This window comes from Thamnophis sirtalis, unplaced genomic scaffold (genome assembly GCF_051295495.1).
Source record: "Thamnophis sirtalis isolate CommonGarterSnake01/CBP01778 unplaced genomic scaffold, rThaSir2_p1.2 scaffold_15, whole genome shotgun sequence".
Lineage (NCBI taxonomy): Eukaryota > Metazoa > Chordata > Lepidosauria > Squamata > Natricidae > Thamnophis > Thamnophis sirtalis.
This window is the reverse complement of record NW_028261395.1, coordinates 9,812,758-9,832,755: the sequence shown is the minus strand read 5'-3', so window position 1 is coordinate 9,832,755 and position 19,998 is coordinate 9,812,758. Positions and strand designations below refer to the sequence as shown.

General features: G+C 40.5%; 1 protein-coding gene across 1 annotated transcript in view; it reads left to right on the top strand.

The window, feature by feature from the left end:
* OIT3 (oncoprotein induced transcript 3) overlaps positions 1–19,998 on the top strand; it is a 77,675-nt gene that overhangs the window by 38,915 nt on the left and 18,762 nt on the right. The window contains exons 6-7 of the mRNA XM_087702692.1: positions 1,275–1,435; positions 19,346–19,761. Coding sequence (XP_087558818.1) covers positions 1,275–1,435; positions 19,346–19,761 — 577 coding nt within the window. The remainder of the gene's footprint in view (positions 1–1,274; positions 1,436–19,345; positions 19,762–19,998) is intronic.

Sequence of the window (19,998 nt, the reverse complement as noted above, 5' to 3'; positions counted from 1 at the left end):
ACCCTAATCCTAACCCTAACCCTTAACTTAACTTAAATCGCGCTTTTGTGGGCGTGGTTTTGTCGGCGCGTTGTTGTGGGCGCGTTTATGATGTCGCGGTTTTCTCGCCGTGGTTTTGTTGCCGTGCTATTGTGCGCACATTTGTCGGGTCCGCAAGCCTCCGCGATGTTCCAGCTGCTCAGCGGAGCATTGCATAGGCACCATATGGGCTGTGCGTGGAAGCGCCAAAGACTTAAAGGACAAGTAAGGAGCTCGGGCAAGCGGGTGGGCCCTCCGGAGCACTGTACCGGAATGGTACCTGGTGCTCCGGGCAGGCTCCAGTACGCCTGTACCGGGGTGTACCTCCTGCAACCCACCACTGCACTAACACTGTAAAAGGTCAGAGTGAGCCTTCTTGGTCCTTTGTTGTGTCTTTTAAATTGATCATCCCAAATACCATTGCTTTCTGTAACAACGACCATCCCACCATTTTATATTCAAGCACTAGCAATCAGACATATTGTCAGCCTCTGTTTTTCTGCTTGCTTTTTGGCTGCCATTGAAACGGGGAGGGGGGCATGGTATTTGGGTGTGGGAAATAATCTGTACAGGAGGACTGTTAATTGGCAGTTGTTCTCACCGTTCGTTTGCGCATGTGGCAAGGAGGGGAGTTTCCCGCCAAGGCCAACTGTCAGGCATACCAACCTGATGATGATTTTTGAAGATGTCTCCCACCTGACAGCTGTGGAGATATGGGATTGGACTAAGGACTGAGGTTACCAAGGGGAGGGTCATGTATTGATATCTAATGCTTTCGCGCGCTTTTGCTCAGATCCAGCTTTGCTTAGCTTCTATTTACTTATAATCAGTAAAAATACTCTTAATTCTGCAAAATGGAGTTGAGTGGTTTCTTTCTTGGTTATTAAGTGAAGCAGCCTTGACACATAAACCATTTCATAGTGCTTTGCAGCCCTCTCTATGTGGTTTACGGAGTCAGCCTCTTGCCCCCAACAATCTGGCTCCTCATTTTACCCACCTGGGAAGGATGGAAGGCTGAGTCAACTGGTGAGAATGGAACTGCTGGCAGTCGGCAGAGTCAGCCTCCAATACTGCAGTATAACCACTGTGCCACCATGGGAAATCAAAGCATCATTTCCCCAGGCCAGAACCTGGAACCATTTGATTTTAGAAGTGACAGCTATTCAAAAAGACTTAATCCTGCTTCTTACAGGGATATCACTGAAAGGCGGCGTTTTAACTTCTGACTCACTTATTGGCTGTGCTCCTTCTTACAGTTCCGGTGATATGTAAATCTACATCTATAGAAGTGAATATTCCCAAGGATCTCGTTGGGGGAATGGACCTCTCGCTTACCAATGGCTCCTGCAAAGGAGTATCCAATGGCACGCATGTCAACCTCATCTTCTCTCTCAAAACCTGTGGAACATCTATAGAAGTATGTACTGATTGTATTATTTGTTTCAGCCTTGCATTCATATCCTATATTTCCACTTGAGATCTCGAGGTACAGTCCACAGGGAATCTCTCCTCATCTTATGTGCATAATACAGGTAGTCCTTGACTTACAACAGTTCATTTAGTGACCATTCATAGTTACAACGACACTGAAAAATGTGACTTATGACCTTTTTTCACAGCTACAACCTTTGCAGCATCCCTAAGATAATGTGATCAAAATTAACATGACAACTGACTCATATTTATGACCGCCATGTGATCACCTTTTGTGACCGTCTCACAAGCAAAGTCAATGGGGAAGTCATATTCACTTAACAACCGGGTTACTAACTTATCAACTGCAGTGTCTCATTTAACAACTGTGGCCAGAGAGGTCACAAAATGGGGCAAAACTCACTTAACAAATATCTCAATAACAGAAATTTGGGGCTTTCTCGTGGTCATAAGTCGAGGACTACCTGTATAACCTTTTGAGACAGAGCAACTGAAAGAGCAACTGGGCCAAAGGTGTCAACAGGTAGTCCTCAAATTACGACCACAGTTGAGACCAAAATTTCTATTGCTAAGCAGTCGTTAAGTGAATTTTGCCGCATTGAATGACCTTTCTTTTGCCACAATTGTTAATTGAATCACTGCCCTTGTTAAGTTAGTTGTCAGGCCTACAGCCATATTCCTCTTGGATCTTTGGCCTGCCACACTTTCTATTATTCTATTATGCCTTTTCTATTGTGGGAAAATGGGAGACGGGGAGTGTATGGAGCTAGAAACTATGTAGCCATAACAAAATTCTTTCTAGAAAGCCAAGGTCATCTTTTGTCTCTGAACCTCTGCACCTGACTGGAGCTGGATGGGTGGAACTGCCAGCATGGCAGTGAGAGATTGGACCATGTGACGGGCTTGTAGGGGTGGGGGCAAGATCTTGAACTTTCAACTGGGTGGGGAAAACCAGGAAACTTTCAGCTTTTCCCAGATGTGCCAACATGGCTCTCTTAATTAAGGAGCCAAGGTGGCGCAATGGAAGGAGCCGAGGTGGCGCAGTGGTTAAATGCAGCACTGCAGGCCACTTCAGCTGACTGCAGTTCTGCAATTCGGCTGTTCAAATCTCACCGGCTCAAGGTTGACTCAGCCTTCCATCCTTCCGAGGTGGGTGAAATGAGGACCCGGATTGTTGTTGGGGGCAATATGCTGACTCTGTAAACCGCTTAGAGAGGGCTGAAAGCCCTATGAAGCGGTATATAAGTCTAACTGCTATTGCTATTAATTAATTGGAACTTTGAGCAATATTTTGCCTTGGACTCTGATTTACTTTTGGATGCTATTTGGATTAGTAACATGGTTGTTAAGTGAATCAGGCTTCCCTATTGACTTTGCTAGTTAGAAGGTTTGGGACACCGCAACTGTCACAAATATGAGTCAGTTGCTCCATGCCCGGTTTTTGATCTTATGACCGTAGGAATGCTGCAACGGTCATAAGTGTGAAAAATGTCCGTCAGTCACTTTTTAAAGTGGCGTTCGGTCATTAAATGAACTGTTGTAATTTGAGGACTGTCTGTATCGGGGACTATGTCCAAATGAAGAGTCAGCTTGGCTCTCTGCACTTCAACTCAGCCATTATCCTTTATTCCTTTGTTATTAAATTTTTCACAGTGGCTTTAGCGTACTGGACACATCTCTGTCACTGGAGGTGCAGACCAGAGTAACTGCTCGATATATAGATTGCCTAGCAACTGTGTGGAGCAAAAAATATTTCCCAACCTTTTGCTTTCGACCTGCTTCTCTGCCACTGTCTAAAAGCTGCTGTCGTTTTAAAAAAAACTGTAGATCAGTAGAACAGACTTAGAGTTTGGAATTGTTTATGACAATTCCACTGTGCAATAGCAATAGCAATAGCAGTTAGATTTATATACCGCTTCATAGGGCTTTCAGCCCTCTCTAAGCAGTTTACAGAGTCAGCATATTGCCCCCAACAACAATCCGGGTCCTCATTTTACCCACCTCGGAAGGATGGAAGGCTGAGTCAACCCTGAGCCGGTGAGATTTGAACAGCCGAACTGCAGAACTGCAGTCAGCTGAAGTAGCCTGCAGTGCTGCATTTAACCACTGCGCCACCTCAGCTCTGTGCAGTGGTGGGTTCCAGCAGCTGCTGCAGCCAGTTCGTTCAGGGACGCAACCCACGCATGTTTGATACGCACTGTGCATGCAGGCACAATACAACGAAAATTGCCCTGTGCCTGCGCAGAAGTGCAAAACCAAGATGGCAGCGCCTACTGGTTTGGGGGCATGGCAGACTGGGTCACTGCCAATTCCAGCGACCCACACTGCCAAGCTACTACAGGTTCAGCCAAACCAGGCTGAACCGTTAGGAACTCACCACTGCCACTGTGAGACCTTCCTAAAGAAATCTAGAAAAAGACACAGTTCTCCAAGCTTTTGGAATGCTTGTTGCCTTGTGGCATCCAGGAGCAGACTCCTGAATAGGAGGAAATACAGAAATAAAGACTGCCACTGTTACGATTCGTCTTAAAATATCCCGGCAAAATATCCGAGCCTGAAGTAGCATCTCCTATTCCACATCATTCACCTTTTTTTTTCTTTCAAAAAACAGGTAGTCCTCGACTTACAACACAATTGAACCCAAAATTTATCTTGCTAAGTGAGACATTTGTTAAGTGAGATTTGGCCCTTTTAATGACCTTCCTTGCCACAGTTAAATGAATCGCTGCACTTGCTAAGTTAGCAATAGCAATAGCAGTTAGACTTATATACCGCTTCATAGAGCTTTCAGCCCTCTCTAAGCGGTTTACAGAGTCAGCATATCACCCCCACAATCTGGGTCCTCATTTCACCCACCTTGGAAGGATGGAAGGCTGAGTCAACCCTGAGCCGGTGAGATTTGAACCGCCAAACTGCAACTAGCAGTCAGCGGAAGTGGCTGCAGTACTGCACTCTACCCACTGCGCCACCTCGGCTCTTAGTTAATAAGTGCAGAGAAGAGCAAGGATGTTTAGGGGACTGGAGCAGCAGTGGGATTAATATTTTTTTGCTACTGGTTCCGTGGGCGTGGCTTGGTGGGCATGACATGGCTTGGTGGGCATAGCAGGGAAAGGATACTGTAAAATCTCCATTCCATCCCCACGCCATGGGAAAGTTACTGCAAAATCCCCATTCCCTCCCGATCAGCTGGGACTCGGGAGGCAGAAATAGATGGGGGCGGGGCCAGCCAGAGGTGGCATTTACTAGTTCTCTCAACTACTCAAAATTTCCGCTAGAAACTGGCCAGAACCTGCTGAATAACCACCTCTGAATTGAACCCAAAGTTTATCTTGCTCTAAGCAAGACATTTGCCCCTTTTTATCACCTTCCTTGCCACAGTTGTTAAACAAATTGCTGCACTTGTTAAGTTAGCAAATTAAAAATGCAGAGAAGAGCAACTAAGATGATTAGGGGAGTGGAGGCTAAAAGATACAGTGAACGGTTGTAAGTACTCAGCATGGCTAGTGTAGGGAAGAGAAGGATCGGGGAGACATGATAGCAATGTTCCAATTTTGAGGGGTTGACACGGAGAGGAAGGGGTCAAGCTATTTTCCAAAGCACCTGTAGGCCAGACAAGGAATAATGGATGGAAACTGATCAAGGAGAGATTCAACCCAGAAATAAGGAGAATTTTTCTGACAGTGAGAACAATTCATCAGTGGAACAGAAGTTGCCTTCAAAGGTTGTGGGAGCTTCGTCAGTGGAAGCTTTCAAGAAGAAACTGGACTGCCATCTGTGAAAAGGGTTGTAGAATCTCCTGCTTGGGCTGACAGTTGGACTAGAAGACTTCAAGGTCCCTTCCAACTCTATTAATCTGTTAAACCTGTTAGTACCATGGTCACTAAGTGCATCTCCCTTCCCCCTTGACTTTGCTTGTCAGAAGGTCGCAAAAGGGGATCACGTGACCCTGAGACCCTGCAACCGTCATAAATAGGAACCAGTTGCCAAGCTTCTGAATTTTGATCACGTGACCATGGAGAAACCGCACCGGTCATGTGTGAAAAATGGTCATAGGTCACGTTTTCAGTGCTGTTGTACATTTGAATGGTCACTAAATGAATGATTGTAAGTCAAGGACTACTGTATGTATGTGTATACACACACACACACACACACACACAAACACACTTACTTTTTGCAGTTGAAATCCACAAAGCTTTAAGTTGCCAAATTTGAAAAAGACTAAAGGAGAGAGTGCGATTTTACTTATCTATCCCCTATCAGATCCCACAGTGGTATCAGTTATTTGATGATATGCAATAGCAATAGCAGTATCAACAGCAGTTAGACTTATATACCGCTTCATAGGGCTTTCAGCCCTCTCTAAGCGGTTTACAGAGTCAGCATATCGCCCCCAACAACAATCCGGGTCCTCATTTTACCCACCTCGGAAGGATGGAAGGCTGAGTCAACCCTGAGCCGGTGAGATTTGAACAGCCGAACTGCAGATAACAGTCAGCTGAAGTGGCTGCAGTACAGCACTCTAACCACTGCGCCACCTTGGCTCTGCAATTAGAAACAAATTTAATGGAACCAAGAAAGGGACTTTTCTTTTATTATTGTAGGCTGGCATATTCATTGCCCTTGCCTTTTGCCTTTTCTTGACGAAATTTGCAATCGTTTTTTGTAACTTGCTAAAATTTGACTTTCGTGCTAGGTTATGGCATAATCCCGTTAGCCCAAGCGGAATACCCATTCCTCCACAGAAGGGCGTTTTTAATTAACTGTAAACCGGTTTTAATGAAAATAATAAATACTGGAATATTTTGCTTTTCTAAGAAGTCATTGTTTAAGCAGAATTTTTATGATCTATGGGCGCTATTCATTTCCCTTATTCTTCTAATGTGTTTTGTTTGTTGTGGTAGATGATAATATAACCAGCCCTGCTCATTAACCCTGGAAACCTTATTAGTCATGCATAGCTAATTAGCAGAGACTCCATATGGTCCTTCTAATACGTGGGCTAGAAATGTATTCTTAAAAGAGATAAATATAAAAAATACAATCCTAGATGTTTCTGGTTCTTGGGTTCCCTTTGGCTAGTTGTTGTTGTTGTTGTTGTTGTTGTTAATCATTGCACAGTCAGCCAGATGTTCAGTCTGGGTTTGGCACTTGTGTCTACCTATTGAGTCCTTACCAAGGACCTGGCTAGGTACATCTGGATCAGGGGTGGGTTCCAGATTTTTTTTTACCACCGGTTTGCTCAGGGATGCGCACTCTCAATGCACACTATGTGCGCATGTGCAGAAGTAAGAAAATTGCTTTTCAAGATGGCAGCACCTATTGCGCTGCCAATAGAACCAGTTCAGTCACGTTTCTGGCTGAGTTACTACTTACGTGGCCAAACCGGTCTGAACCAGTAGGAACCCACCACTGATCTGGATGTTTGATGGTGTTACTGATATCGTTGCTGGATGCAAGCAGTTCCAAGTAAAGCTGCCTTCTGCAATTGACTGATGGCAAATTTGTCAATGCCTATGGTGTTCAAGTGGTGCTCCAGTTGCTTTGGGACTGCACCCAAGGTGCCTCTTACTATTGGTACTACCCTTGCTTGCCTTTGGCATAGTCTTTCTATTTCTATTTGTAGGTCTTTGTATATTGCTATCTTCTCCAGTTCTTTCTCTTGTATTCTGCTGTCTCCGGACACTGCCACATCCACTATCCAGACTTTTTTTATCTTTCTAATAGACAATTGTTAAGTCCTGGGTGTTGTTATTGTTGTTGTTATTTACTTTATTCATTAATCTTGACTCTCAGTCAACTGAACATTCAAAAATGCATCAGAAATATCATTGACTGGGGCTAACGATTGATACGGGTTGCTGCCAGCATCCTAGGTATTAACCAAGTACCTTCTTAAAATATATGTTCTGATATATGTTTTTGCAGTTCTGCTGGTGTTATTGCAGGAAGCTGCCATTTGTTGATGTATCTTATAAAATTCTTGGACATGGTATCAAGTGCCCTGATGACAATGGGTATCACTGTTGTTGTTGTTGTTGTTGTTGTTGTTGTTGTTGTTGTTGTTAGTTAATCTTTGGTGAGATTCACAGCCTTTTGTGCCTGGTTGGTAGCTCAACAGCTCGAGTCCTAACCAAGGACCTAGGAACAGTTAAGGTAACGTCGGAGGATATAAGCTGTTCCAAGTAGGGTGGTTTTTTGTCGAATCAGAATGTTCAAGTCTGATAAATTTTAAATTTCCAAATAGCGAGGTAGCCCTTTGGGTATTGCTCCAAGGGCTCCAATTACAATCGGGACAACACAAGATTTCTTTTTCCACAGTCGTTCAACTTCAATTTGCAAGTCCCGGTACTTTGTGATTTTTTCTTGCTGTTTATCTTCAATTCGTGCATCTCCAGGTATTGCAATGTCGATGAACCATACTTTTTTCTTTTCAACTATTGTTATGTCAGGTGTGTTGTGGGCCAAGTGCCTGTCAGTCTGGATTCTGAAGTCCCACAAGATCTTGACTTTCTCATTCTCTAAAACCTTCTCAACCTGATGGTCCCAGTGGTTTTTGCTGTACTTAAATCCAAACTTTTGGCACAATTTCCAGTGAATGATCTTAGCAACGCGGTCATGGCGTTGTAGGTAGGCGGTTTGTGAAATTTTGCTGCACCCACTGATCAAGTGGTCGACTGTCTCGTCTTTCTCATTACAGAGGCAACATTTGCTGTTGGTGATAACATTTGAATTTTTGCCTTCACGTAGTTTGTGGCTAAAGCTTGTTCTTGAGCTGCCAAAATAAAGCCTCCTGTTTCTCTTTTCAGTGCTCCTGATCTTAACCAGTTCCAAGTTAGCTTTTGGTCAGCTTTGCCTTCAATACTTTTCAAGTATTGGCTATGCATAGCTTTGTTTTTCCAATTTTCAGCTCGCTTCTCAATTACTTCTTGCTTATATTCAGCTTTTGACTTAGTTGTCTTTAAAAAGCCTCCTTTATTTACTTCCTTAATCATTGGTTCTTCACTTTTCTGGATGTAATTATTCAAGCTGTGTTTTTCTTCTTCCACAGTCTGTTTTACTTGTAGGAGTCCTTGACCACCCTCTGCTCTTGGTAGATATAATTGGTCAACATCACTTTTAGGGTGCAAAGCATGAGTCATTGTCATAAGCTTCCTTGTTTTTCTGTCCAAATTGTCCAACTCCATCTGGGTCCAGTCAATTATTCCTGCAGAGCATCGAATCACAGGTATAGCCCAGGTATTTATAGCTTTTATGATGTTTCCTCCATTCAATTTAGACTTTAATATCTTGCAAATTCATCGAATGTACTTGGCTGAAGTTAATTCCTTGACTTTATTATGCATTAAGTCAGAGGCCTCTAAAATCCCCAAGTACTTGTAGCCTTCTTCTGGTTTAACTGCCTTTATCATTTCTTCATTCTCAAGTTCTATTACATTATCTTCTATGACCTTGCCTGCTTTGATTGCCATTGTTGCACATTTGTCAATTCCAAACTGCATACCAATGTCTTGGCTAAATTCTTTTGTGCTTTCAATTAATAAAGTCAGTTCAGCTTTTGTTTTACCAAACAGCTTCAGATCATCCATGTACACCAAGTGCGAAATTTTCAGTCCTTTCTTTGCAAGTTGGTATCCACAGTTTATCTTCTTCAAAATGATTATCAGTGGTAGCATTCAGAGTACAAAAAGTAGGGGTGAAAGGGAATCGCCCTGGAAAATGTCTCGTTTAATTTCAACTTCATTAGCTATAAGCTTCGTTTTCCAGAGGTTCATTGAAGTTTCCATGAACTTTTGTATGTTGCTGCTGATGCCAAAGATTTTCAGGCATTTCTTGATCCAGCTATGGGGAACTGAATCAAATGCTTTCTTTTTTTTTTTTTAATGTATATTTTATTATGTTTTCATTCTATACAATCACATATTCACTGTGCTTGATCAGGGCATATAACATTGAATAATAAACACGGCCCTCACTTATATAGAAAATGCCCTCTACAATACAAACCCAGTATACCACCTTGGCCTGCCATACACCCTCTTTCAACCCCCTCCAACTTTCATTCTTCCTTCTCACACACCCCTCTACGCCTACTTCCCCTCCCCTTCTTTCTAACCCTATCACTCCCTCTCCATTCCCTCCCTCCCTTCTCCTCCTCCTCTCTCTCACCCTCTCCACCCTCCTTCTTCTTTCACTCGACTCTTTCCTTCGGTATCTATTACCTTCCAGTATATTCGGTTTGTACTATTTTCGCACTAACATTGAAAAGCCACAGTATACAAATACAATCATGGAATTTAACACATATTGTATTTCCCCCCTCCCCCCTCCCCCTAAATCCCCACCTCCCTTCCCTCCCCCCGACTTCCCAAAGACCATACTTGGTATAATTTTTGAACAATCACAGTCTGAAATATCTCTACATTGAACTCAGCTTCTTACTGTTACCCAAATTTTAAACAATTTAAATTATTACTGATACTAAGCATAAGCTATCTGGAGTTTTTTAGTCCCATATTTACTTTTTATGTAATCAATCCACTTTTTCCAGTCTCTTTTGTATCTCTCGTTTGAATGTTCTTTGAGATATGCTGAGATTTTGGCCATTTCGGCTAAGTTCATAACTTTCAAAGTCCATTCTTGAATTGTGGGTAAATCTTTCTTCTTCCAATACTGCGCCACCAAGAGTCTTGCTGCCGTTATTAAATACAGGATCAAATTAGTCTCTGCTACTGTAAAATCAATGCATATACCCAGTAAAAACAGCTGGGGGGTAAATTTTATCCTTCTTTTAAAGATGTTTTGCAGGATCCACCATATTTTTATCCAAAATGCCTTAACATTACGACATGTCCACCATATATGAAAATATGTAGCATCACAAGAACCACATCTCCAACATTTAGGTTGAACATTTGGATACATAGAGGCAAGCTTTTTAGGATCTAGGTGCCATCTATAAAACATCTTATAAAAATTTTCTCTCAAGTTTTGTGCTTGTGTAAATTTCACATTTCTTACCCAGATTCTTTCCCATGTTTCAAGCATTATTGGTTCCTCGACATTCTGAGCCCATTTTATCATACAATCCTTAATCAGTTCCGTTTCAGAATCCATCTGTACTAATACATTATATATCCTCTTTATATGCATTGAGCTTTGATCTCTTATTTGTTTAAACAAATTATCCTCAACTTTTACAAAGCCAGTTTTTTTATCTGTTTTCCACCTAGCTTGTAGTTGACCATACTGAAACCATGTTTGAACTACCTTCTCTTCTTTAAGTACCTCTAAAGATTTTAGTTCCATCACCCCTCTTTCTGAGATAAGAAGTTGTCTATAGGTGGTTCTATCGTGTTTTTGTTCTACATTCATATTTTCAATTGCATGTCTAGGAATTGCCCACATGGGCACTTTATCATTTAGTTTATGTTGATATTTCTTCCAAACCCGCAATAAAGCATTTCTTAAGATGTGATTTTTAAATTTCTTATCCGTTTTTTTGTTAAATAACAGGTAAGCATGCCAACCATATAACAAATCATATCCCTCGATATTCAAAATTCTGTCATTAGTTAGATGAATCCAATCACTAATTGCAGATAATGCCACTGCGTCATAGTATAATTTTAAGTTAGGTAATTTCAATCCTCCTCTTTCACGTGCATCTTGCATTATTTTCATCTTTACCCTCGGCTTCTTTCCTGCCCACACAAATTTGTTGATACCCTTCTGCCATTCTAAAAGATTCGCATCTCTTTTAAGTATTGGTAACATTTGAAAAAGAAATAAAAATTTTGGTAAAATGTTCATTTTTACTGCCGCTATTCTACCCAGCAAGGACAAATGCAGTTTTTCCCACCTTTTCAACTCCAACTGTGTACTATGCCAAAGTGATTCATAATTATACTTGTATAATTTCCCATTTGAGATTGAAATATTAACTCCAAGATATTTAACTTTTTTAACTACCTCACATCTTAGCGTCGCCCCCAGTTCTTCCTTCTGTTTGATAGTCATATTTATAGCTATTATTTTGGTTTTTCCTAGATTTATTTTAAATCCCGAGACTTGACCATATTGATTGATCGTATTCAATAATACCCTACTAGATTCCTGCGGTTGTTCCAATATTATAACCAGATCATCCGCAAATGCACGAACTCTATATTCTTGCTGTCTAATTTTGATCCCTTTTAGACCGCCCAGGCCCCGTATCTTATTCAACAGTATTTCCAAAGTTATAATAAACAATAATGGGGACAGAGGACAGCCCTGTCTTGTACCTTTTTCAATTTGAAAGGAGTCTGTCAGACTTCCATTGACAATGATCTGGGCTGTTTGCTGCTGATATATTGCACCAATTGACCGTAAAAAGCCATCTCCTATCTGCATTTTTTGCAATGTCTTCAGCAGGAATTGCCAATTAACTCGATCAAAGGCTTTCTCCGCATCCAAAAATATGAATGCGGCCGGGATTTGATTGTTCTTTCCCAGGTATTCTAAAGCGTTGATAATTAATCTAACGTTATCCTTCATCTGTCTGCCCTGTATAAAACCAGTTTGATCGGTATGTATCAGTTGCTGAGTTACCCCCATTAGCCTATTTGCTAATATTTTAGTAAAAATTTTATAATCTACATTGAGTAATGAAATAGGTCTGTAATTTTTTGGTTGGGTAAGGTCTTGATCTTCTTTGGGTATCAACGATATGAACGCAGTCTTCCACGAGGGAGGCACTTTCCCTCCCGATTGAATTTTATTGAATAGTTCTCTGAGGGGTTCTACCATTTCTAACTGTAGATATTTATAATAAACAGCTGTTAAACCATCTGTGCCTGGTGCTTTCCCTAACTTTAATTGTTTAATTGCCTGCAAAATTTCCCCAGAGGTTATAGGTTGGTTCAGCTTATGCCTATGTTCTTCTCTGACTAGGGGGATTTTCTCTTTATCTAGGTATTTGTCTATATCTCCGTCCTTAATTTTATCCCCTTTATACAACTCTGTAAAAAATTCCCGAAATACCTTTTGAATCTCTTCCTGTTGAAACACTTCCTTCCCTCTGTGACACAATTTGGATACATTTCGAGCTTTCCTTTTTTTTCTAATCTGATAAGCCAACCACCTACCGGGTTTATTTGCATTGCAGAAAGTATTATGTTTAGCATATAATAAACTAGTAGCTACCTGGTCAGAGATCAGCATATCAAACTGAGATTTTAATATAGCAATTGTTTCCCTAATCTTTGTATCTCCTGGATTCAATGTTAATTCTGACTCTTTCCCTTTAATTTCCTCTTCCAATTCTTTTCGTTTTTGCCCTTGTTTGTATCTATGTATTTTATTTATATTCATTAATACTCCTCTCATATACGCTTTGCTTGCATCCCATACATATTCCAAAGATGTACCCTTGTTCATATTGAAGACAAAATATTCCGATAGCAATTTTTTACAATCATTAACATACTTTTCATATCTAAATAAGTTTTCATTCAACCTCCAGGACCTTCTTGCCTGGGCTACCCTTCCCAATTCCATCCAGACTGGATTATGGTCTGAAAGAACTCTCGCCATAATCTTTGTCTTCTTCACCCTACAAAGTAAATCATTTGTAATTAGTATAAAATCAATCCTTGAAAGAGATTGATGTCTATTGGAAAAAAAGGTAAAGTCATATTCTTCTGCATGCCTCTCACGCCAAGCGTCTCGCAATTCAAAGTCGTCCAGCATGTCAAAAAAGGGTTTGGGTAACTTAGCTCGAAATTTGGTGTTCGGGCGAGCTGTCTTCTTATCTCTTTTGGTGTCGATCACGCCATTCCAGTCACCCATTAATATACAAGACTCAAAATCCCACTGTACTAATTTAGCATGGAGATTTCTATAAAATCCATCTTGTTGTTGATTAGGAGCATAAATTCCCAAAAGTAACGTCTTTTTCCCTTCTAAGATTAAATCTAATGCAATATATCTTCCAAAGGGATCTGCTTCAATTAGCTCAGCTTTAATGTCTTTTCTTAAATATATTACTATGCCATTTTTCTTTTCCATGGCTGAGGTCGCAAAATGTTGGCCCAGTTTGGGGTTAAACAAATATTTTTGATTGGTTGATTTGATATGAGTTTCTTGCAAGCAAATTATGTCATTCTTAAACTGTTTAAGATAATGAAATATTTTCTTTCTTTTCTGTGGAGAGTTCAATCCGTTAACATTCCATGTCAAAATCTTAGTTGTCATTTTTGGTTGCCTGAAGCTTTTTTAGAGCCTCCCGCAAGGCCTGTCTCACCTTTGGTTTGGCTCCTCCCACAGCTTCTGAGCTTGTTGCAGTAGCTCCTTGGTCAGTGGCCAATGATTGTTGAGATTGTTGCATAGTAGCTTGTTTATCCGTTTGTCTGGTGGTCTTGCGGTTGGATCTTTTTTCCTTGACTCCTTGCCCTTCCGGAAGAGGGAGATGATACATTTTATCTAATGGTTGTGTGGTTTGCTGTTTATCTTGTTCGTCTCGTGGTTTTTCACCATATCCCGAAGGTTCAGGGTATCCCATCTTCAGGATCTTATGATAGAAATCACGAGCTTTCCATACAGAGCTGAGACGATATCTTTGTTTGTCCATTGTAACTATAATACCGAATGGGGCATCCCATCTGTACTGTATCTGGCGCCTTCTGAGCTCTTCCACCAGAAAAGCATAATCTCTTCTGGCTCTTAGCATCTGAGGCGGTATTTCTTTCAGAACAATCAGGTCCTGTCCACCAATTTGAAGCTTAGTATTGTAGGACTCTTGTAGTATCATATTTCTAGATTCTCTTGTAACAAAGTATATTACCACGTCTCGGGGAAGTTGCCTTTGTTTTGCCGCCCATGAGTTAACACGAAAAATCCTGTCAATCTGCCAATCAAAATTGGATCCCGGTTTTCCCACCAGACGGTCAAAAGCTTCAGAAAACATTTGCTTTAAGTTCTCCTGCTTTTCTTCACGCAGCCCCCTCACTCTTAATGCAAGCTCCATCTGCTTATACTGTATCATAATAATTTGTTTTTCAGCATTATCAATTTTTTGTTCCACCACTTCAGTTTTGGATATCAGGTTAGTTTTAGCTTCATTGAGAGTTTCTAAATTATCTTCCATTCCAGAAATATATTCTGTTATCACATTTACAATTCCCATCATATTATCATTCATTTTAGTGACCCTGGTATCAAATTTGTCATATAGAACTTCCATCTCATTCCTTATTTCATCTTTGAAATCTTTAATCATTTCTAGATTCTGTTCTCTGAATTCTTTAAACATTTCTAAGTTCTGTTCTCTGGATTCTTTGAACATTTCCAGAAAAAATTCTTTTGTTAGTACATCTCCACTAGGGGGCATAGATGGTGGGGGCTGCAACTTTGTGCCAGGTATGGGAGACGTTTTCGGAGGTAATTTAACAGAGGTTGATTTGGATGCCATTATATTTTGGTTTTAATTATTTATTCTAAATTACTAATCCACTGTGCTATGTGGAGAAAAAGAAATTCCTCCCCCCCCTTTTTTCCCTTCTTTTTTTTTTCTTTTTTTTTTTTTCCAAGGGGTTTTACGGAGGATTTCAAAAGAGAAAGTCCGTTTAGAATGTTTGGAATGTGTCTGAATCAACAAAGAGTCTTGAAAGCTTTAAGGGAGTAGCTCTAATTAAATTATAAGAGATTATTTCTTTACTTCTGTAGCAGGAAGCCGGAGATAACAGATGCAGAAGCTGTAAACGCCATTTTGAAGACAATTAAGCAAAAGAGGTTTTTATAACATTGAAGCTGGTATTTCAGATAGAGAAAGGTTTAAAAGTTCACAAGTTGGTCTTTGCTCGTATTGATTTTTAATAGTCTCTTTTCTAAAGATTGTCCTGAGGGGGAGGGGATCCTGTCTCGTGCTGTGAATAACAGCTGCGAAGTTCAGGTCGGAGTTGAATGACTCAGCTTTGGGTTGACCCTCCCCCTCCGTCCACAGCTCACAAAGAAACAAACTGTGAACTTCAAAGAAGATTCTTACCAGCTGAGATTCCTCACTGCTTTTTTCTTGTCTGAAAAAAGAGTTATCTTCTTGCTTTCTTATAGTCTATCCAAACCATGAACAGGTTGGTTCGTCTTTTCTTTGAATTCTTTAGGATTAGTTTGTCAATCAGCAGTTGGTCCTTTGTTCCTCTTGAATTTTTGCAGCATCCTTTCTGTTCTACAGGAAGCAAGTTATTTCTTTTCAAGTATCCATAAATTTGGTTTGCAATGATACCAGTAAGGAGCTTGTATGTTGTTGGCAAACAGGTGATTGGCCTCTAGTTTCCAGGATCCTTTCCTTTTTCTTTATCTTTTTGAATCAAAAATGTCCTTCCAGTTGTCACCCATTCATCATTTTCAGATCTGGTTCATTTGGGCTGCCAATCTGTTGTGCACACTTGTAAGTGACTTTAACCAGAAGCCATGTAACTCATCTGGTCCAGGTGCACTCCAGTTTTTCACTTTTCTTGACTGTCTTTGCACCATTTCTTTTATTATTTTCATATCTTCCATTTTATGTACTTTAATAGAATCCTCAATCTGTTTGATCCATTTTGCATTTCTGTTGTGCTTCTTGTTGTTTTCCCACAAATTCTTCCAGAATTTCAGAGCTTTCTCTTTATCAGGCTTTTCATTTGTTGTTACTCCATCTCCACTTTCTAAGCTTTTATAAAACTGGTGCTGATTTGCTCTGAACTGTGAGTTTTCCTTGAATTGAGTTTTCATACCTTTCAATCCCTTTCAATCCCTTTTAATCAACAACCCTCTGCTTCAGCTCTTCAATTACTATCACAATCTCTTTATTCTCCAAATCGTATCTTGCTTCCAGGCTGCTTTTGACCTGCTTGCTCTTTAGCTAACCTTGCCTTAAGTTCTTCAAGTTGCTCAAGTTTCCACTAAATTTTTTGATCTTCAATTCCAATCGGATTTTCCACGTAGGCTTCCTCTTCTTGCCTCTTTGGTTCTTTTGTATTTTCAAACCCAATTCTTTGGTGGTTATGAAGGCTGCTGCATACATCAGCTGGTTTGTTTCAGCTAATGTAGTGGTTTGAATGGTTTGCACAGCCTCATTGACCTTTTTTAGTACCTTTCTCAATTCTTTCCACTTCACTTGGTTCAGCTTTGGCAAACGTGTTCTTTCAGCATCTTCCATTTGATGCTTTATTTTCTCACCTAATTGAGCAATATCTGTTGGTGTTTGTTCTTTAGTGTTTCCTTGTTCTTTATCTTCATCCATTTCAGCATCCTCTTCCTCCCTTTCTTCCTCAGTTTGCTTTTGAGTTTGCAGATCAATTTTAATGTTACTCTTCTTTATTGGTATACTCAGACCATTAGTTGCTTTCTCTTCGATTCCTATTAATTCTGCTGTAGTGAAAAACTTGTGGCTTAGAATTACACATCGCTGGTCCATTAGCCTTTGTTCACTGATATCACAATCCGTGTGGTTCACCTTCCAAATCTGATACATTCGTTTTTGAAATCCATGTTTTGCTGGCTCAGACTGATAGTAAGCTTTCATAATAGAGATGTTTTCTTCCCTAGTCCAGATTTTTCGCTTTTTCTTCCAGTATTTTGTCAGCTCCATGCCCTGGTTGCCTAGCAGAGGGAGCTGAGCCCTGTAACTTATTTTGAGCAGAATGCCCAGGAGCCATAGCAATAGCAGTTAGACTTATATACCGCTTCATAGGGCTTTCAGCCCTCTCTAAGTGGTTTACAGAATCAGCATATTGCCCCCACACTGGGTCCTCATTTCACCCACCTCGGAAGGATGGAAGGCTGAGTCAACTTTGAGCCGGTGAGATTAGAACCGCTGAACTGCAAATAACAGTCAGCTGAAGTGGCCTGCAGTACTGCACCCTAACCACTGCACCACCTCGGCTCTAGCATCCAACAGAACCCTTGTTAATCCAGGCAACGGTTCAGCCGGCATAAATTTCATTTTTTTCGTATTCACCATATTTGAATGGGTTGTGGAGCAAATTTTGTGTGGCCCTTCACCTGAGACCTGTCTGATATGGTTGCACCTGTTCAGCATAGCCCTTAGGATCATTAAAGTGCGCAAGCCCCTCCACCATGACAAGGTAAAGCTCCTTCTTGTTGTTGTTGATGTTGTTGTTATTATTATTATATATACTTTATTCATTAAACATGAAACTCAGCCAACTGAACATTCAAAAATGCATTACAAATACCAGTGACTGGTGCTAATGGTTGATACGGTTTGCTGCCAGCATCCTAGGTATCAACCAAGTACCTTCTTAAAATATAAGATGTTCCAAATAGTGCAGTTTTTTTGCAGTTCCGCTGGTGTTATTGCAGGAAGCTGTAATTTGTTGATGTATCTTGTAAAATTCTTGGACATGGTGCCAAGTGCCCCGATGACAATGGGTATCACTGTTACATGCTTCATCCTTAGCTGTGTAGTTACGATGGCCAGGTTGCGATATTTCATGATTTTTTTCTAGTACTTTTTCTTCGACACTGGCATCTCCAGGAACAGCGATATCAATAAACTGTACATTATTATTATTATACAATTGTATCACAGTGGCCAGTTGTTTCGCCGGATTTGGCATTGGTTACTAGTCGCGCCCCACCCAGGGGCCTAGGACGTCGTAACGTATTTTCGTAATATGCGTGCAGATCCAAGCAGTGTGGCTTTTTGCATTTGACTGATGGTGATTTTGTCAAATTTTAACTGTTTTAAATGTAATTCCAGTGCTTTTGGAATAGCACCCAGTGTGCCAATTACCACTGGAATTACCACTGCTGGTTTGTGCCATACTCGTTGAATTTCAATTTTTAAGTCCTGGTATTTTGCGATTTTTTCATGTTCCTTCTCGGCGACCCTGCTATCACCTGGTATTGCGATGTCTATGATTGTGACCTTATTTTTCTCAACCAGTGTGATGTCTGGTGTATTATGCGCCAGTATTTTGTCGGTTTGTATACGGAAATCCCACAAGATCTTGACCATCTGATTTTCGGTGACTTTTTCAGGCTGATGTTCCCACCAGTTTGTTGCTGTTTTAATATTATAATTTTTGCACAAATTCCAATGGATCATTTGTGCTACTGAATTGTGCCGCAATTTATAATCAGTCTGCGCGATTTTTTTACAGCAGCTGAGTATGTGATCAACAGTTTCGTCAGCTTCTTTGCAAAGTCTGCATTTGGCATCATCAGAGGATTTTTCGATTTTGGCCTTAATGGCATTTGTGCGGATAGCTTGTTCTTGCGCAGCCAGGATTAGTGACTCTGTTTCTTTCTTTAATGTACCTGTTGTTAACCATAACCAAGTTTGTTCACTGTCCACTTTATCTTTTATTTTTTTCCAGAAATTGGCCATGCAGTGCTTTGTTCTGCCAACTCTCCATTCTTGATTTTATCACATCTTTTCTGTATTCTTGTTTCGTCTGTTGGGCCTTCAGTAGATTTTTGTTCTTTACTTCGATTAATAGATGTTCTTGACTTTCTTTTAAATAATCAGCCAGTGCATGTTTTTCTTCTTCAACTGTTTGCTTCACTTGTAATAATCCTCTGCCACCTGATTTTCAGGGCAGATATAGTCTATCAGTATCACCACGTGGATCTAAACTGTAGTGCATTGTCATTAGTTTCCTGTTATTATTATTATTATTATTATTATTATTATTATTATTATTATTATTATTAGTAGTAGTAGTAGTAGTAGTAGTAATATTAGTATTAGTATTATTTGTAATATTAATAGTATCATTAGTAGTAGTATTCTTGCAGATGACCACCTAGTCCAGGTAATAATGAATAACGTTGTTCCTGACATATTCTTTTATTCATGTGGTCCACCTCACTTTACCATACCATCTTTGCCCTCTGTCTACAGGTAGTCAATGATAAAATAATTGCCACCAATATGGTCACTGGCTTGCCGAAGCAAACACCCGGCAGTAACGGGGACATCATTGTTCGCACAGGAAAGCTTCTGATCCCTGTGACTTGTGAATTTCCTCGCCACTACACCATCTCAGAAGGCTATATCCCCAATGTGAAGAATTTGCCCCTGGAAATTATGGGGCACAATCAAGGCGTCTTCCCTTTCACCCTTGAGATATTCAAAGACAAAGATTTTGAAGAGTCCTATCGGGATTCCCTCCCCACTCTTAAACTCCGAGACTCTCTGTATTTTGGGATTGAGCCCTTGGTGCACGTCAACGGTCTGGAGACATTGGTGGAGAGTTGCTTTGCTACCCCTACATCCAAAACAGACGAGATCCTGAAGTACCATTTAATCCGAGATGGGTAAGCCTTTACTACTTTTGTCTTTGATCTGAGATTTAAAACTGAGGTCCTTTGATTATTTAGTCATCTTCGTCTGAGGAAATCAAATCTTTCCTAAGACTGTCAGCATGCCTTTTGGCCAGGAGAGAAATTAGAACAACGGCCAGCGGTCATGATTATGCAGGCAAAACTATCCACTCCATAAAAAGAAAGTATAGATGAAATGTATTTATTTGTGGTGGCTAAGAGGCTGAGCAT